General features: G+C 39.6%; 1 protein-coding gene across 6 annotated transcripts in view; it reads right to left on the minus strand.

Moving 5' to 3' along the window:
- The window catches only part of LOC127443028 (transcription factor E2-alpha-like), a 62,687-nt gene that overhangs the window by 10,229 nt on the left and 36,516 nt on the right, over positions 1-15,942 (minus strand). For 5 of the 6 annotated variants that reach the window (XR_007897588.1, XR_007897586.1, XR_007897589.1 and 2 more), the window contains 4 exons: positions 10,182-10,361; positions 9,965-10,076; positions 9,701-9,842; positions 6,981-7,219 (listed from right to left, as the gene is read on the minus strand). Coding sequence is in view for 1 of the 6 variants with exons in the window: in XM_051701506.1 (XP_051557466.1) it covers positions 6,981-7,219; positions 9,701-9,842; positions 9,965-10,076; positions 10,182-10,361 (673 nt within the window). In the remaining 5 variants the exon portion in view is untranslated. The remainder of the gene's footprint in view (positions 1-6,980; positions 7,220-9,700; positions 9,843-9,964; positions 10,077-10,181; positions 10,362-15,942) is intronic. The other variant, XR_007897587.1, reaches the window with a different exon arrangement.

The raw sequence follows: 15,942 nt of genomic DNA on the forward strand, positions 1-15,942 counted from the left end.
GACAATGACCCTAAACACAAGACCAAGTTGACCCTCCAGTGGTTACAGCAGAAAAAGGGGAAGGTTCTGGAGTGGCCATCACAGTCTCCTGACCTTAATATCATCGAGCCACTCTGGGGAGATCTCAAACGTGCGGTTCATGCAAGACGACCAAAGACTTTGCATGACATGGAGGCATTTTGCCAAGACGAATGGGCAGCTATACCAACTGCAAGAATTTTGGGCCTCATAGACAACTATTACAAAAGACTGCACGCTGTCATTGATGCTAAAGGGGGCAATACACAGTATTAAGAACTAAGGGTACGCAGACTTTTGAACAGGGGTCATTTCATTTTTTTCTTTGTTGTCATGTTTTGTTTTATGATTGTGCCATTCTGTTATAACCTACAGTTGAATATGAATCCCATAAGAAATAAAAGAAATGTGTTTTGCCTGCTCACTCCTGTTTTCTTTAAAAATGGTACATATATTACCAATTCTCCAAGGGTATGCAAACTTTTGAGCACAACTGTGTATGTATGTAATATATATATATATATTTTTTTTTGATCAGCCACAACATTAAAAACACCCTCCTTTATATTGTGTAGGTTCCCTTTGTGCCGCCAAAACAGCGCCAACCCATATCTCAGAATAGCATTCAGAGATGATATTCTTCTCACCACAATTGTACAGAGTGGCTATCTGAGTTACTGTAGACTTTGTCAGTTCAAACCAATCTGGCCATTCTCTGTTGACCTCTTTTATCAACAAGACATTTCCGTTGGGGGACTGGGTAGCTCAGCAAGTATTGACGCTGACTACCACACCTGGAGTCGCGAGTTCGAATCCAGGGCGTGCTGAGTGACTCCAACCAGGTATCCTAAGCAACCAAATTGGCCCGGTTGCTAGGTAGGGTAGAGTCACATGGGGTAACCTCCTCGTGGTCGCGATTAGTGGTTCTCACTCTCAGTGGGGCGCATGGCAAGTTGTGCGTGGATTGCGGAGAGTAGCATGAGCTTCCACATGCTGTGAGTCTCCGCGGTGCCATGCACAGCGAGCCACGTGATAAGATGCGCGGATCTGACTGTCTCAGAAGCTGAGGCAACTGTGACTTTTCCTCCACCACCCCGACTGAGGTGAGTAACCGCGCCACCATGAGGACATTCTAAGTAGTGGGAATTGGGCATTCCAAATTGGGAGAAAAGAAACAATTAAAAATTAAAAAATTAAATAAAAACAAACAAGGCATTTCTGTTGTCCACAGAATTGCCGCTCGCTGGATGTTTTTTGTTTTTGGCATCATTTAGAGTAAATTCTAGAGACTGTTGTGTGTGGAAAATTCCAGGAGATCAGCAGTTAGAGAAATACTCATACCAACCCATCTGGCACCAACAATCATGCCACGGTCCAAAGCACTGAGATCAAATTTCTTCCCTATTCTGATGGTTGATGTCAACGAGCGAGAAATGTGGCTGGTTTGAGTATTTCTGTAACTGCTGATCTCCTGTGATTTTCACACACAACAGTCTCTAGAATTTACTCCGAATGGTGCCAAAAACAAATAACATCCAGTGAGCGACAGTTCTGTGGACGGAAACGTCTTGTTGATGAGAGAGGTCAACAGAGAATGGCCAGACTGGTTTGAACTGACAAAGTCTACAGTAACTCAGATAACCACTCTGTACAATTGTGGTGAGAAGAATATCATCTCTGAATGGTATTCTGAGATGTGGGTTGGCGATGTTTTGGTGGCACTAAGGGGACCTACACAATATTAGGCAGGTGGTTTTAATGATGTGGCTGATCGATGTGTGTGTGTGTGTGTGTGTGTGTGTGTGTGTGTGTATATATATATATATATATATATATAGTTGAAGTCAGAAGTTTACATACACCTTAGCCAAATAAATATAAACTCAGTTTTTTCAATTCCTGACATTTAATCGTAGAAAATATTCCGTCTTAGGTCAGTTAGGATCACTAATTTATTTTAAGAAAGTGAAATGTCAGAATAATAGTAGAGAGAAAGATTTATTTCAGCTTTTCTTTCTTTCAACACATTCCCAGTGGGTCAGAAGTTTACATACACTTTGTTAGTATTTGGTAGCATTGCCTTTAAATTGTTTAACTTGGGTCAAATGTTTTGGGTAGCCTTCCACAAGCTTCTCACAATAAGCTGCTGGAATTTTGTCCCATTCCTCCAGACAGAACTGGTGTAAGTGAGTCAGGTTTGTAGGCCTCCTTGCTCGCACACACTTTTTCAGTTCTGCCCACAAATTTTCTATCAGATTGAGGTCAGAGCTTTGTGATGGCCACTCCAATACCTTGACTTTGTTGTCCTTAAGTCATTTTGCCACAACTTTGGAGGTATGCTTGGGGTCATTGTCCATTTGGAAGTCCCATTTGCGACCGAGCTTTAACTTCCTGGCTGATGTCTTGAGATGTTGCTTCAATATATCCACAGAATTTTCCTTCCTCATGATGCCATCTATTTTGTGAAGTGCATTAGTCCCTCCTGCAGCAAAACACCCCCACAACATGATGCTGCCACCCCCATGATTCACAGTTGGGATGGTGTTCTTCGGCTTGCAAGCCTCACCCTTTTTCCCCCAAACATAATGGTCATTATGGCCAAACAGTTCAATTCTTGTTTCATCAGACCAGAGGACATTTCCACAAAAAGTAAGATCTTTGTCCCCATGTGCACTTGCAAACTGTAGTCTGGCTTATTTATGGCGGTTCTGGAGCAGTGGCGTCTTCCTTTTTGAGAAGCCTTTCAGGTTATGTCGATATAGGACTCGTTTTACTGTGGATATAGATACTTGTCTACCTGTTTCCTCCAGCATCTTCACAAAGTCCTTTGCTATTGTTCTGGGATTGATTTGCACTTTTCACATCAAACTACGTTCATCTCTAGGAGACAGAATGCGTTTCCTTCCTGAGCGGTAAGATGGCTGCGTGGTCCCATGGTGTTTATACTTGCATAATATTGTTTTTATAGATGAACATGGTACCTTCAGGCATTTGGAAATTGCTCCCAAGGATGAATCAGACTTGTGGAGGTCAACAATTTTTGTTTCTGAGGTCTTGGCTGATTTCTTTTGATTTTCCCATGATGTCAAGCAAAGAGACACTGAGTTTGAAGGTAAGCCTTAAAATACATCCACAGGTACACCTCCAATTCAATACACCTCCTATCAGAAGCTAACTGGTTAATTTTCTAAAGGCTTGACATAATTTTCTGGAATTTTCCAAGCTGCTTAAAAGCACAGTTAACAGTGTATGTAAACTTCTGACCCACTGGAATTGTGATATAGTCAATTAAACGTGAAACAATCTGTCTGTAATCAATTGTTGGAAAAATTACTTGTGTCATGCACAAAGTAGATGTCCTAAACGACTTGTCAAAACTATAGTTTTCTAATATTAAATCTGTGGAGTGGTTAAAAAATGAGTTTTAATGACTTCAACCTAAGTGTATGTAAAGTTCTGACATCAACTGTATATATATTTCATATATTTCATGCTCAAAAGTTTGCATACCCTGGCAGAAATTGTGAAATTGATTTTGAATTTTTTTTCGTCTTTTATTTAAGGACAGTGATCATATGAAGCCATTTATTATCACATAGTTGTTTGGCTCCTTTTTAAATCATAATGATAACAGAAATCACCCAAATGGCCCTGATCAAAAGTTTACATACCCTTGAATGTTTGGCCTTGTTACAGACACACAAGGTGACACACACACAGGTTTAAATGGCAATTAAAGGTTAATTTCCCACACCTGTGGCTTTTTAAATTGCAATTAGTGTCTGTGTATAAATAGTCAATGAGTTTGTTAGCTCTCACGTGGATGCACTGAGCAGGCTAGATACTGAGCCATGGGGAGCAGAAAAGAACTGTCAAAAGACCTGCGTAACAAGGTAATGGAACTTTATAAAGATGGAAAAGGATATAAAAATATATCCAAAGCCTTGAAAATGCCAGTCAGTACTGTTAAATCACTTACTAAGAAGTGGAAAATTCGGGGATCTCTTGATACCAAGCCAAGGTCAGGTAGACCAAGAAAGATTTCAGCCACAACTGCCAGAAGAATTGTTCGGGATACAAACAAAAACCCACAGGTAACCTCAGAAGAAATACAGGCTGCTCTGGAAAAATACGGTGTGGTTGTTTCAAGGAGCACAATACGATGATACTTGAACAAAAATGAGCTGCATGGTCGAGTTGCCAGAAAGAAGCCTTTACTGCGCCAATGCCACAAAAAAGCCCGGTTACAAAATGCCCGACAACACCTTGACACGCCTCACAGCTTCTGGCACACTGTAATTTGGAGTGATGAGACCAAAATAGAGCTTAATGGTCACAACCATAAGCGCTATGTTTGGAGAGGGGTCAACAAGTATTGTGCTCCTTGAAACAACCACACCGTCTTTTTCCAGAGCAGCCTGTATTACTCCTGAGGTTACCTGTGGGTTTTTCTTTGTATCCCGAACAATTCTTCTGGCAGTTGTGGCTGAAATCTTTCTTGGTCTACCTGACCTTGGCTTGGTATCAAGAGATCCCCAAATTTTCCACTTCTTAATAAGTGATTGAACAGTACTGACTGGCATTTTCAAGGCTTTGGATATATTTTTATATCCTTTTCCATCTTTATAAAGTTCCATTACCTTGTTACGCAGGTCTTTTGACAGTTCTTTTCTGCTCCCCATGGCTCAGTATCTAGCCTGCTCAGTGCATCCACGTGAGAGCTAACAAACTCATTGACTATTTAGACACTAATTGCAATTTAAAAAGCCACAGGTGTGGGAAATTAACCTTTAATTGCAATTTAAACCTGTGTGTGTCACCTTGTGTGTCTGTAACAAGGCCAAACATTCAAGGGTGTGTAAACTTTTGATCAGGGCCATTTGGGTGATTTCTGTTATCATTATCATTTAAAAAGGAGCCAAACTACTATGTGATGATAAATGGCTTCATATGATCACTATCCTTAAATAAAAGACAGTTTTTTTGCATGATCAGGCATATTTTCAAAAATCAATGCCAAAATTTCACAATTTCTGCCAGGGTATGCAAACTTTTGAGCACAGCTGTAATACACACACACATACACACACACCTGTAATGTAATAACATTTCCAAATGTACTAATATATATATATATATATATTAGTATTTAGAAATATTATTACGTTTACAGAAAAGCATTGAAACAATTTCATGACACATAAACATGAATACTCACTGCCATGACACATCTAGACATTTGACTTTTGAGTCTGTAATTCTCATTATTCTCAGTGGTGATTCTCATTACTAAAATACATTAAAGAAAACTATAATATAAATTTTTTTTTCATTATATCAGCATGAAGGCAATTTAAAATATTTATAAAACTTTTTCCAAAGTACATGAATATTTGATGTTTTTAAAAAAAACAAATTGCATTAAAATAATGAGAATTTGGGGGTAAAATGATCTTAACTGTCATGAAAAAGTCAAAATGCAAAACAAATCTTTATTGTACCAAAAACTGGCTTCATATTCTTTATGGAAGATATAATAACTTTTTTTCTTTCTTTTGGTCTTGGGGTGAAATATGACCTGGACCTGTTCTTGAAAGTTCTAATGAGATTCACCCTGATTCTAGTCTTAATTACAATTTATTAGTTTGTTTAGTTTACAACTTAATCTGTGTCTGTTAAATGCATGTGTCTTTATTAAGAGCAGAAGAGATGGAAAACATTAATGGTGAGTGTTAAACAGGAAAGAAGGGACAGCAACGCATGCAGAACCAGCACACAGGATGTGTAGACAGTCCCACAATCACCCTAAACAGGCACCCGTGTGGACCGTGGGGAGGTCGGAGGTTTCTATGATGTTTTGTTACTAATATAAATTAATTGTTATGAAGAATATGCATTTAATGAATAGTAATAGCTTAAAGGAATGTTTTAGGTTACCACAGAAAAATTCAACGCAAACAGAAATCTCATTTGCAGTCATAAAATTACAATGGAAGTCTAAGAGGAAAGTGTCCTGGAGGGTTTAAAAGCAGAAATGTGCAGCTCTTATTTTTGTAAACATACTTATAAATAAACATTGCTTTCTAGTATACTTGCACGTGTTGTGGCTATTAGAGGTCGACCGATAGTGGATTTTGCAGATACCGATAACTAAGGTGGTGCAATAGGCCAATAACCGATTAATCGGCCAATAGTTTTTTTTTTAATATCAAGTCATAGAATGATAGTTTTTTTACATGTTTCTAACTATGAAGGGCACAGACACTTAGGACTCAAAATGAATAATAAAAAAAAAAAAACACAAAAGCACTTTATTGTGCACCTAAAATCCCAATAATAACCAGAAAAATTAAGATTTGTTGTACTGTATAACGCAGGCCTCTTAACAATAAACAAATCCGAAATACAGCGGGACTCTTATTTTGAAATGACAGAGACGTGGCTCCGTTACAATGCAGAGTTTCGTGCATATATATATTTCACCTGATGAGGCTTATTGATGAGGAAAAAAATTAAATAAAAAAAAAACTATAGGCAACAATCGGCATAGATTTTTTGCCGATAACCGATAGTTCCAAAAAGCAACTATCGGCAGTGATTAATTGGTAAAACCAATATATCGGTCTACCTTTAAAGGCTATACTTTCAAAATTGTGCATTTTCATGTTTATTACAGTGCCCTATAGACTTCCATTGTAAGTACATTACTGCAGACACATGTTTTGTTCGTTTTTGCCACCTTAAGGGAACGAGTCAATTATTTTCTGTGGTAATCAAAAGCATCTATAGAGTTAAAATTGAAACATTCCTTTAAAAATGCAATAGTCATTTTGACAATCAATAAAAATGCATTTCCTGTCCTCCTTCCCCTCGACCCAATCAGGTGGCCCGACCCACAGACAGATCTCCACGGTGTCTGCTCGCGTCCAAGCACTGATCTGAGGTCAGCCCCACACACTGACCTCGCACTTGCTGCTCCAGGTTGAGAATAACGTTAACGGCCTGGTGCAGGACGAGCAGTTTGGTTTGCGGCTTCTCATTGTTCATGTGCAGCTGGCACATGCGGCCGAGCTCTTTGAAGGCCTCGTTGATGTCGCGCACACGCAAACGCTCACGGGCGTTATTGGCAACGCGCCGCTCTTTCTCTCGCTCCGCCTTCACCTCGACTGGCAAATCCTCATCATCATCTTCGTCGTCAAAACTTCATGTGTCAGAGGAACAGAGGTGAGAGGGGTTACAGGCAAAACAATCATTGCACACTGACGGATGGATGTGTATATTTGTGTTTTAAGCGCCACCTTACGTCCTCAAGGCAGTGTAAATGTGTGTTAAACGTGACCGACTTAGTTTAGTAATGTTGAGAATAGTTTTTGTGTGAGTAAATTGAGCTTATACTATGTTAAATGGAAATAATTTATAATGGTACAGTATCTGTCCACAAGTAAGACTTAGGGGGTGTACACTCAGGATGTGTGTTATTTTTTTAATTGTTAGCATATACACATTTGTCATAAGTAGGGATGCACCGATCCAATATCTGGATTGTTATCTGCTCCGATAATGATGTTATTAATCAGAGCAGGTATCGATCTGACGAGCCTGATCAAAGTTCGTTACTGTGTGCTAGTCATGGTCGTTACCATCAAGCCCCGAAAATTAGTCATAAAAGCACTATTAAACTAGTCCAAATGACTCTTGCATTTTATTTGAAGTTTCTTGAAGACATAAGACAGCTTTGTCGGGCTGCATTTAATAATATGTAGTCTGTAGGGATGGGACGATATATCCAGTTTTGATATATCATGAACCAATTTTTTTGGAAACATATCGTCGCATAACGCGATATTTTTACATTTGCAACTTTGTTTTCCATCCATGTGATTATAAATGAAGTGACCCGTCAAACATCATAATCTCTCTCTCGCTTTATTTCACCCCCACTGCACTTTTTTCTACACCATTTACAGGGTTTACACAAGATCCTTAAAGTGCTTTTAGAAACGTAAATACTGGAATACCTGGAAAACCGCCTTGTTTTAATGAAAAGTGCTTGAGATTAAAGCGGATCGTTTCCTCCGTGTAATGTGTGTCCATCAAAGATGAGGCGACTCCACTTTCATTGAATAATGTGTCTTAATATTCTTTCTGTTCTTTACAGTCAGATAAAAAAGTAAAAATAAATATAAATTTTACTCTCACACAGCATGGATGCGCTAAAGAAAGAGATTCTCGTTGATGTTTGCTGAACCGGAACACTGCGTGTCGCTCGTTTAACTCTTAAAGTGACAGTAACCTTTTTAGCATTTCTGATACAAATGAATGTAAACTCAATGTTATTACTTATAAATTATACACATTATTTCAAACAGTGATAGCTCATATCATTATTATATATACAATTTTATGATATAATGTTAATTAATATAATATAGAATTTGTGTATTTTTACAAAGTTAAAATTAGCTTATAATAATGACAAACATTTTTTACAGAAAATAAACAATTTTATGTCATATTTTGTCATATAAGTGTAATTATATCAAATTGAGATTGTACCGAATCGTGAACCTCATACTGTACGTCGAACCGAATTGTGAGATAACCATATCGTCCCGTCCCTAATAGTCTGCATTCACCAGATTTTAAATAAGAAACACATTAAACTACTGTAAACTAGCCCACACACAGACACACTAGAGTCACTGTCTTCCTGGAATGTTCTGTCAAAATAAAAGCCCCAGGGTTTTAAAGTTAAGATATAAAAACAGAAATATATTACTAGTGTATAAAATTTTAGTATTTATTATTATTAATAAGAATCATAATAGTAAGCACCACCAATCAGTTCACACAGTGAGGTATAGGCAGTCTAAACTAATTAAGAAAAAAACAAAAACTGGTGTCAGATCGGTATCGGCCTATATTGAGAATTCATGTATCGGAAGAGAAAAAATATGGTAACAGTGCATCCCTAGTTAGAAGCACATCTTTGGCCGTGTTGGCATTTTTAAGACAGTGTGTCAAAACTATAAGCTTTTACTACAGCAATATAAATTACACAACGCATTCATGTCACTTTAAAACGATGGACTAATCAGAAGAAGATGGGACCAGGACAAGCATCTTTTGTCTACTTTTATTACGGTGCTTGGTTATTCTGAATTGTATGTTGTACTATTGAGAAACTAACACATGTTTTAAAAAATAAATAAATATGGATAGCTGGTGACAAATCTCTGCGTTCAAAAAGTGCTGTGAGCAGCACTAGTCATTTTTTAATGTTATAACGCGTCGTGTGAACGCCCCTATCAGTTCGTTTTCAGTTTGATAACATTGTCGTTTTCCAAAGTATGCATTTATGTAGTGTTTTCAAAAGTCTCTGTTTTCAGTACTGTTCCAGTGTGGCTGAGAGCCATAAACGTAGCGAAATTAATGCTTTTTCAACTAAAACGTATTAGTGTGGACGTGGTCTTAGTGTGTGTATATTTGGCTTATAAAGTGATGAAGGCATGAATCGTAGGGACTAATTTAGATGCTCAACTTTATCGTCCCACTTTCATATCTCACCTCTCACTTCAATCTCAGCTCTAATGGTAGTTTAAATACACATACAAAAAGACAAGCATTTGTATTTGTTAAAAAGTCAGAATACAAGCATCCTCAGCACGTGTGTTGCAGGTACCTTGATCGTGTGTGGCTCTTTCCATCTTTCTTCTCATCCTCTGATTTATCAGCGATGGACAGATTCTCATCATCTTCCTTGTCTTCCCGCTTTATATCTGAGCCGGTGGATTGTGAGGAACGAGGCAGAGCGCTGGAGAGATCTGGCAGATGACAACAATGTGCAGAGTCAACTATAAGTAAGCCATCGGCAGTTTGATATATCAGAAAATTGTCCAGTTTTCTTAATGAATCTTATATTATGAAATAGAAGAGCAGCACTGACTGGTAAAGACATCGGATGGTGAAGTGGGCGGGGCTTGGTGAGAGGTGTGGTGTCCCTGCAGAGGAGCGGCAGACGGCGGTAAACCTGCTGCATCATCACTGAGATTGGACATCTGGAGGGCATGTATAGTGAGGTGTTAAAACACACTGCGAGACGAAGGATGGACTTATCCCTGGGATGGACTGACCCAGGTATAAACATCTACATGAACACTCACCATGCTCATCAGCCGGTTGGAGAGTCCAAACACCTGACTGATGGAGCCCAGCGCACCGGCCGCATGACCAGAAACTGCTGCAGTCAATAAACTCTGCATGTCTGCGGTGAGACCCTGTCCGCCAACTGCATGATTCCTCAACACATGCAGAGCTTCACCCAAACGATCGTCCAACTTACTCTGCAGAGCACGACAAAGGAAAATGATACAGAGTCAAATCCAATTTACAACAATACAGTGACTAATGCCAATGAAACATTATTTCTGCAAGCTGCAATAAATATGTAAATAAAAACAAAATCAACATGTACATTTTTAGTTATTATAATAATTTCATTTTATTTATCAGATGTTTCTACAACTTCGAGCAATGTCATGTCAAACAAATTTCAAAATTTTCTTTGATATATGAAGGTCTCATTAAAACTGAATTGGAAATGTTTTTGTTTTTTTAACCAGACCTTCATTTATTTTTGCTACTTTTTAAATGTCTTTTATACAGGAATGCAAACTCAAGAGAAGTGAAAATGGTGAGAAAGTCATAGCAGATGTATATGTTCGGTTCATTTGTTTTTTGTGTTTAAAACTTTAAGTGTTTAAGCTTAAAGTAACCCTTTCATGTGATTTTAATAATCAAAATGTAGAAAATGTTACCAAACAATGAGCAAATTAGCTTCGGAAAAGGTGACTCGCTGAAAGGCGAGTAGTTTGCATCCCTGTTTATGTATAGATTTGACTGTTTTAGCCTTTTGACCCAGACTTTTAAATATTAAACTATGAAAATCCATTTTAGAAATACAGATTATTGCACGATTAAAACTACAATCATCTAAACAGAGTGAAATAAACAAACCATTTCTATATTTATAGTGTGACAATTAATTCTATAATAAATCTTTAAAAAATTAAGAATGCATTTCTACCACACCAAACAATTTTGCTGGGATGCACCGATATGAACGTTTTTGACCGATACCGATTTTAACAAAAAACTACTGGCTGATACAGATGCCGATACCGATATCGCCGTTTTGCTCAGGACTTATGGCACTTTTCCACTGCACGTTACGGTTCGACTCGACTCTGCTCACTTTACTTTCTGAGCTTGCTTTTCCACTGCAGTTTAGTGCCGCCTCAACATGGGTGGGATTTTATTAGGTTGATCGTCATAGTTGCGCCACCTCTACTGCCGTGACATCATCTTAACCGCAACACACAACAAAAGAAGCAATGGAGGATTTAGAAGGAATGGTGTTCTTGATTCTCGGCATGTGGCTGGTTTTCACAGCAAGACGACAAACTTTGTTTCAAAAGAGGCTGATTGCAGCAAGACAAAAAAAAAAACAGGAGAGTTTGGGAAATCATACAGCAAAGCGCAGACGAGGAAATCACTGTGTTAGCTCAAAGACGACGCACGAGGGTAAGCTAACCTGCCATCTAGCTTATAGATTCTCTGACCAATCAGTGATCTGCAGGGTTTTGACATCACATTTAGTATCGGCTCGGCTCGCTTGGAACCTCGACCGAGGTGGTACTAAACAAAAGTACCAGGTACTATCCACAGTGGAAAACCCCAAAAAGCGGGCAGAGTCGAGCCGAGCCGTACAGTGCAGTGGAAAAGCCCCATTATGTTTGAAAAATTAACAAAGAGCTACAAAAGCTTTTTCTCTATTGTAACAATAAATAATTTCCACTGAACATTGAATCTGTTGAACACATGACAGGCCACAATGAAAAATAATAAAATGTCAATTCAAAACTCACATTTTACATGTCTGTATTGTATAGTGTTGTCAAAAGTACCTGTACTTTGGTACCAAGTTGATACTAAAATAAAAAAGATGTAAGGATACCAGTGTTTCTGCAGTACCGGTAGTACCGAGCTCTGACTCAATCCGGTACCAGCACGCAGTATGACACACGACAGCTTTAAAATACTCATTCTGAGCACATGCTGTTACTCCTTACACTGAAATGGACAACTGATCAACTTAAAATCGTGACATGTCCCAGTGTGATTTATTAAACTGCTAAAGGCTGCAATCTTAGTGTGGAAGAGATGCGTACTTTGAATGAACGTATAAAGTCGACTCAAGATGGCGCCGAGTATGGCTGCTGCGTTGCGAGCTCCGACGCAACATTGTAGTTTTTTGTTTGTTTTGTTTACAGTTCTTATGTTTTTTGTCTTGGATGTTGTCTGCCTTATTGTCTATGACAGACAAACACTTTTGGACATTGGTTCTGCAATTACACACCGTAAACCGGACTTCAAATTCCTCAATGCCGACCCGCTGTTTACAAACACGGCAGCGGAGCCCTTTGTCTGGGCTGCCTGGCCGCGGAAACGCGGAAGGAAAAGGGGAAATAGAGCCGGCGTGAGAGCGTGGATCTCTTTCCAACGAGAGACGAGGGACTGCTGCATTATCTGCCTTACAGAGACTTGGATGTCTGATGAGATTCCAGACTCAGCCATTGAACCCGCAGGGTTCTCCGTGCACCGAGCGGACAGAGCGAAAGACCTCTCAGGTAAAAGCAGAGGTGGTGGTGTATGTTTTATGATCAACAAATCCTGGTGTGATCTGAGGAACGTACATTCTATCAAGTCTTTCTGCTCTCCTGATCTGGAATTTCTCATGCTTCTGTGTCGGCCATTCTGGCTACCGAGGGAATTCACAGCGGTCATTATCACAGCTGTGTACATCCCGCCACAAGCCGACACAGACCGGGCACTCAAGGAACTGTATGGGAGTATAAGCAAGCAGGAAACCGTGCACCCTGAGGCCGCGTTCATTGTGACCGGGGACTTTAGCAAAGCCAATCTCAAATCAATCGCACCAAAATACCACCAACATATCAGTTTCAACACACGAGGAGACCGGGTTTTGGACCATTGCTACTCTCCATTCCGGGATGGCTACAAATCCCTCCCCCGCCCACCATTTGGCAAATCGGACCACTCTTCCATTCTGCTACTGCCCGCTTACAGGCATAAATACTTTTTATGCTCATTTTGAGGGAAATAACACCGCCCTCGTGGAGAGAGCACTCGCAGCCGAAGCTATAGAGGTTAGTTCACTCTCCGTCTCTGTAGCGGATGTAACCCGACCCTTCCGACGGATGAATATCCGTAAAGCCGCGTGTCCAGATGGCATTCCGGGCCGCGTCATCAGAGCATGCGTGAACCAACTGGCTGGTGTTTTTACAGACATTTTCAACCTTTCCCTCTCTTTGTCTGTAGTCCCCACATGCTTTAAAACATCCACCATTGTGCATGTACCAGAGCAATCCAAAATCACATGCTTAAATGACTGGTGTCCTGTTGCTCTGACCCCCATCATCAGCAAATGTTTTGAGAGACTAATCAGAGATTACATCTGCTCTGTGCTGCCTCCATCACTGGACCCATTGCAGTTTGCTTACCGCAACAACCGCTCCACTGATGATGCCATTGCATCTACACTACACACTGCTCTCTCCCACCTGGAAAAAAGGAACATATGTGAGAATGCTGTTTGTAGACTACAGCTCAGAATTCAACACCATAGTGCCCTCCAAGCTTGATGTGAAACTCCGGGCTTAAACAGCTCACTGTGCCACTGGATCCTGGACTTCCTGTCAAGCAGACGCCAGGTGGTTAGAATAGGCAGCAACATCTCATCACTGACCCTCAACACTGGAGCCCCACAGAGCTGTGTTCTCAGCCCACTACTGTATTCCTTGTACACACACGACTGTGTGGCAACACATAGCTCCAATGCCATCATTAAGTTTGCTGATGATACGACGGTGGTAGGTCTGATCACTGACAATGATGAAACAGCCTACAGAGAGGAGGTGCACACTCTGACACACTGGTGTCAGGCGCACAACCTCTCCCTCAACGTCAGTAAGACAAAGGAGCTTGTGGTGGACTTCAGAAGAAAAGACAGAGAGCACAGTCCAATCACCATCAATGGAGCACCAGTGGAGAGAGTCAGCAGCTTCAAGTTTCTGGGTGTCCACATCACTGAGGAACTCACATGGTCCATCCACACTGAAGTCGTTGTGAAGGCTCATCAGCGCCTCTTCTTCCTGAGACGGCTGAGGAAGTTTGGAATGAACCGCCACATCCTCACACGGTTCTACACCAGCACTGTAGAAAGCATCCTGACTGGCTGCATCACTGCCTGGTATGGCAATAGCACCGCCCACAACCGCAAATGGTGGTGCGAATTGCCAGACACATCATCGGAGGTGAGCTTCACTCCCTCCAGGACATATTTACCAGGCGGTGTGTGAAAAAAGCTCGGAGGATCATCAGAGACTCCAGCCACCTGAGCCATGGGCTGTTCTCACTGCTACCATCAGGTAGGCGGTATCGCAGCATCAGGACCCGCACCAGCCGACTTCATGACAGCTTCTTCCCCCAAGCAGTCAGACTTCTGAACTCTTGATCGCTCACGATCAATATACATCAGCACTGCACTTTATTATCTTATTATCTCACACCGGACTGTCATAATTATATCTCTCTTAACAACACACTGGCAACTGACTATCATCCGACAGCCTGAATGTCAATACAGTACAATACAACCTACTGTACATTTTATATATACTATATATACTATTTTTTATTGTATAATATGTATTCTATAATGTGTGTATTGTATAATGTACATTGTATATTGCGTTGTGTGTAATTATGTGTATATTAGACTTTAAATTGTGTTGTGTAAATCTGATGTTTATTGTAAATTGGTATATGTCTCATCACTGTCATGACTGCTATGTTGCTCAGAACTGCACCCAAGAATTTCACACTATTGCACTTGTGTATATAGTTGTGTGACAATAAAAGTGATTTGATTTGATTAAATCCGACTGCTCATACATATTGAGAATCATTCACGACATGTTGTATCAGATGACAGAGCAGAGCCCTAATCTACGGTGAACCACACAGCACATGCAAACTATATATTTACATAATTAAATCACAGCATTTACACTTTAATCTCAACTCAACTTTATTTATCAGGTCTACAGACAAAAAAAAAAAAAAAAAAAAAGACTAAGGAGCCATTGGCTCCTAAACTGAAACATTTAGGAGCCAAATTGCTGTTTTAGTTGCCACATCACAGAATTGCTCGATTTAGATTGTTGTTCAAAAACAAGATAGAAAGCCAAAGAAAAGACAGCTGATAACTCATTAACTGGGTGTTTAATATACAGTATATACTGTATAGTTGAGTGCACAAATTTGCATTCCCCTTTTGTCTCATAAGTTTTCACACCCCTTTCTTAATTTATATAAATATAAGTGATAAAAGATGTTTTTTATTATTTATATAGTACTGCGCTTCAGAATCTACATAATTATTAGCATAAAGTATAGTATGCATATAGTCGTGTGTTGCTACCAAATACTAACAAAGTGTATGTAAACTTCTGACCCACTGGGAATGTGATGGAAGAAATAAAAGCTGAAATAAATCATTCTCTCTACTATTATTCTGACATTTCACATTCTTAAAATAAAGTAGTGATCCTAACTGACCTAAGAAAGGGAATGTTTTCTACGATTAAATGACAGGAATTGTGAAAAACTGAGTTTAAATGTATTTGGCTAACGTGTATGTAAACTTCTGACTTCAACTTTAAGTGCCACTTTCACAACTGTCATGTGTGTAATGACATTTTTTTCCTCAATGTGAGAACGAGAATGATTATAAATGAAATACATGTTCTTAGGAGTGCAAACCCTTCTAGATTGTGGCTA

The sequence above is a fragment of the Myxocyprinus asiaticus genome, chromosome 6 (genome assembly GCF_019703515.2).
Source record: "Myxocyprinus asiaticus isolate MX2 ecotype Aquarium Trade chromosome 6, UBuf_Myxa_2, whole genome shotgun sequence".
NCBI classification, from domain to species: Eukaryota; Metazoa; Chordata; class Actinopteri; order Cypriniformes; family Catostomidae; genus Myxocyprinus; species Myxocyprinus asiaticus.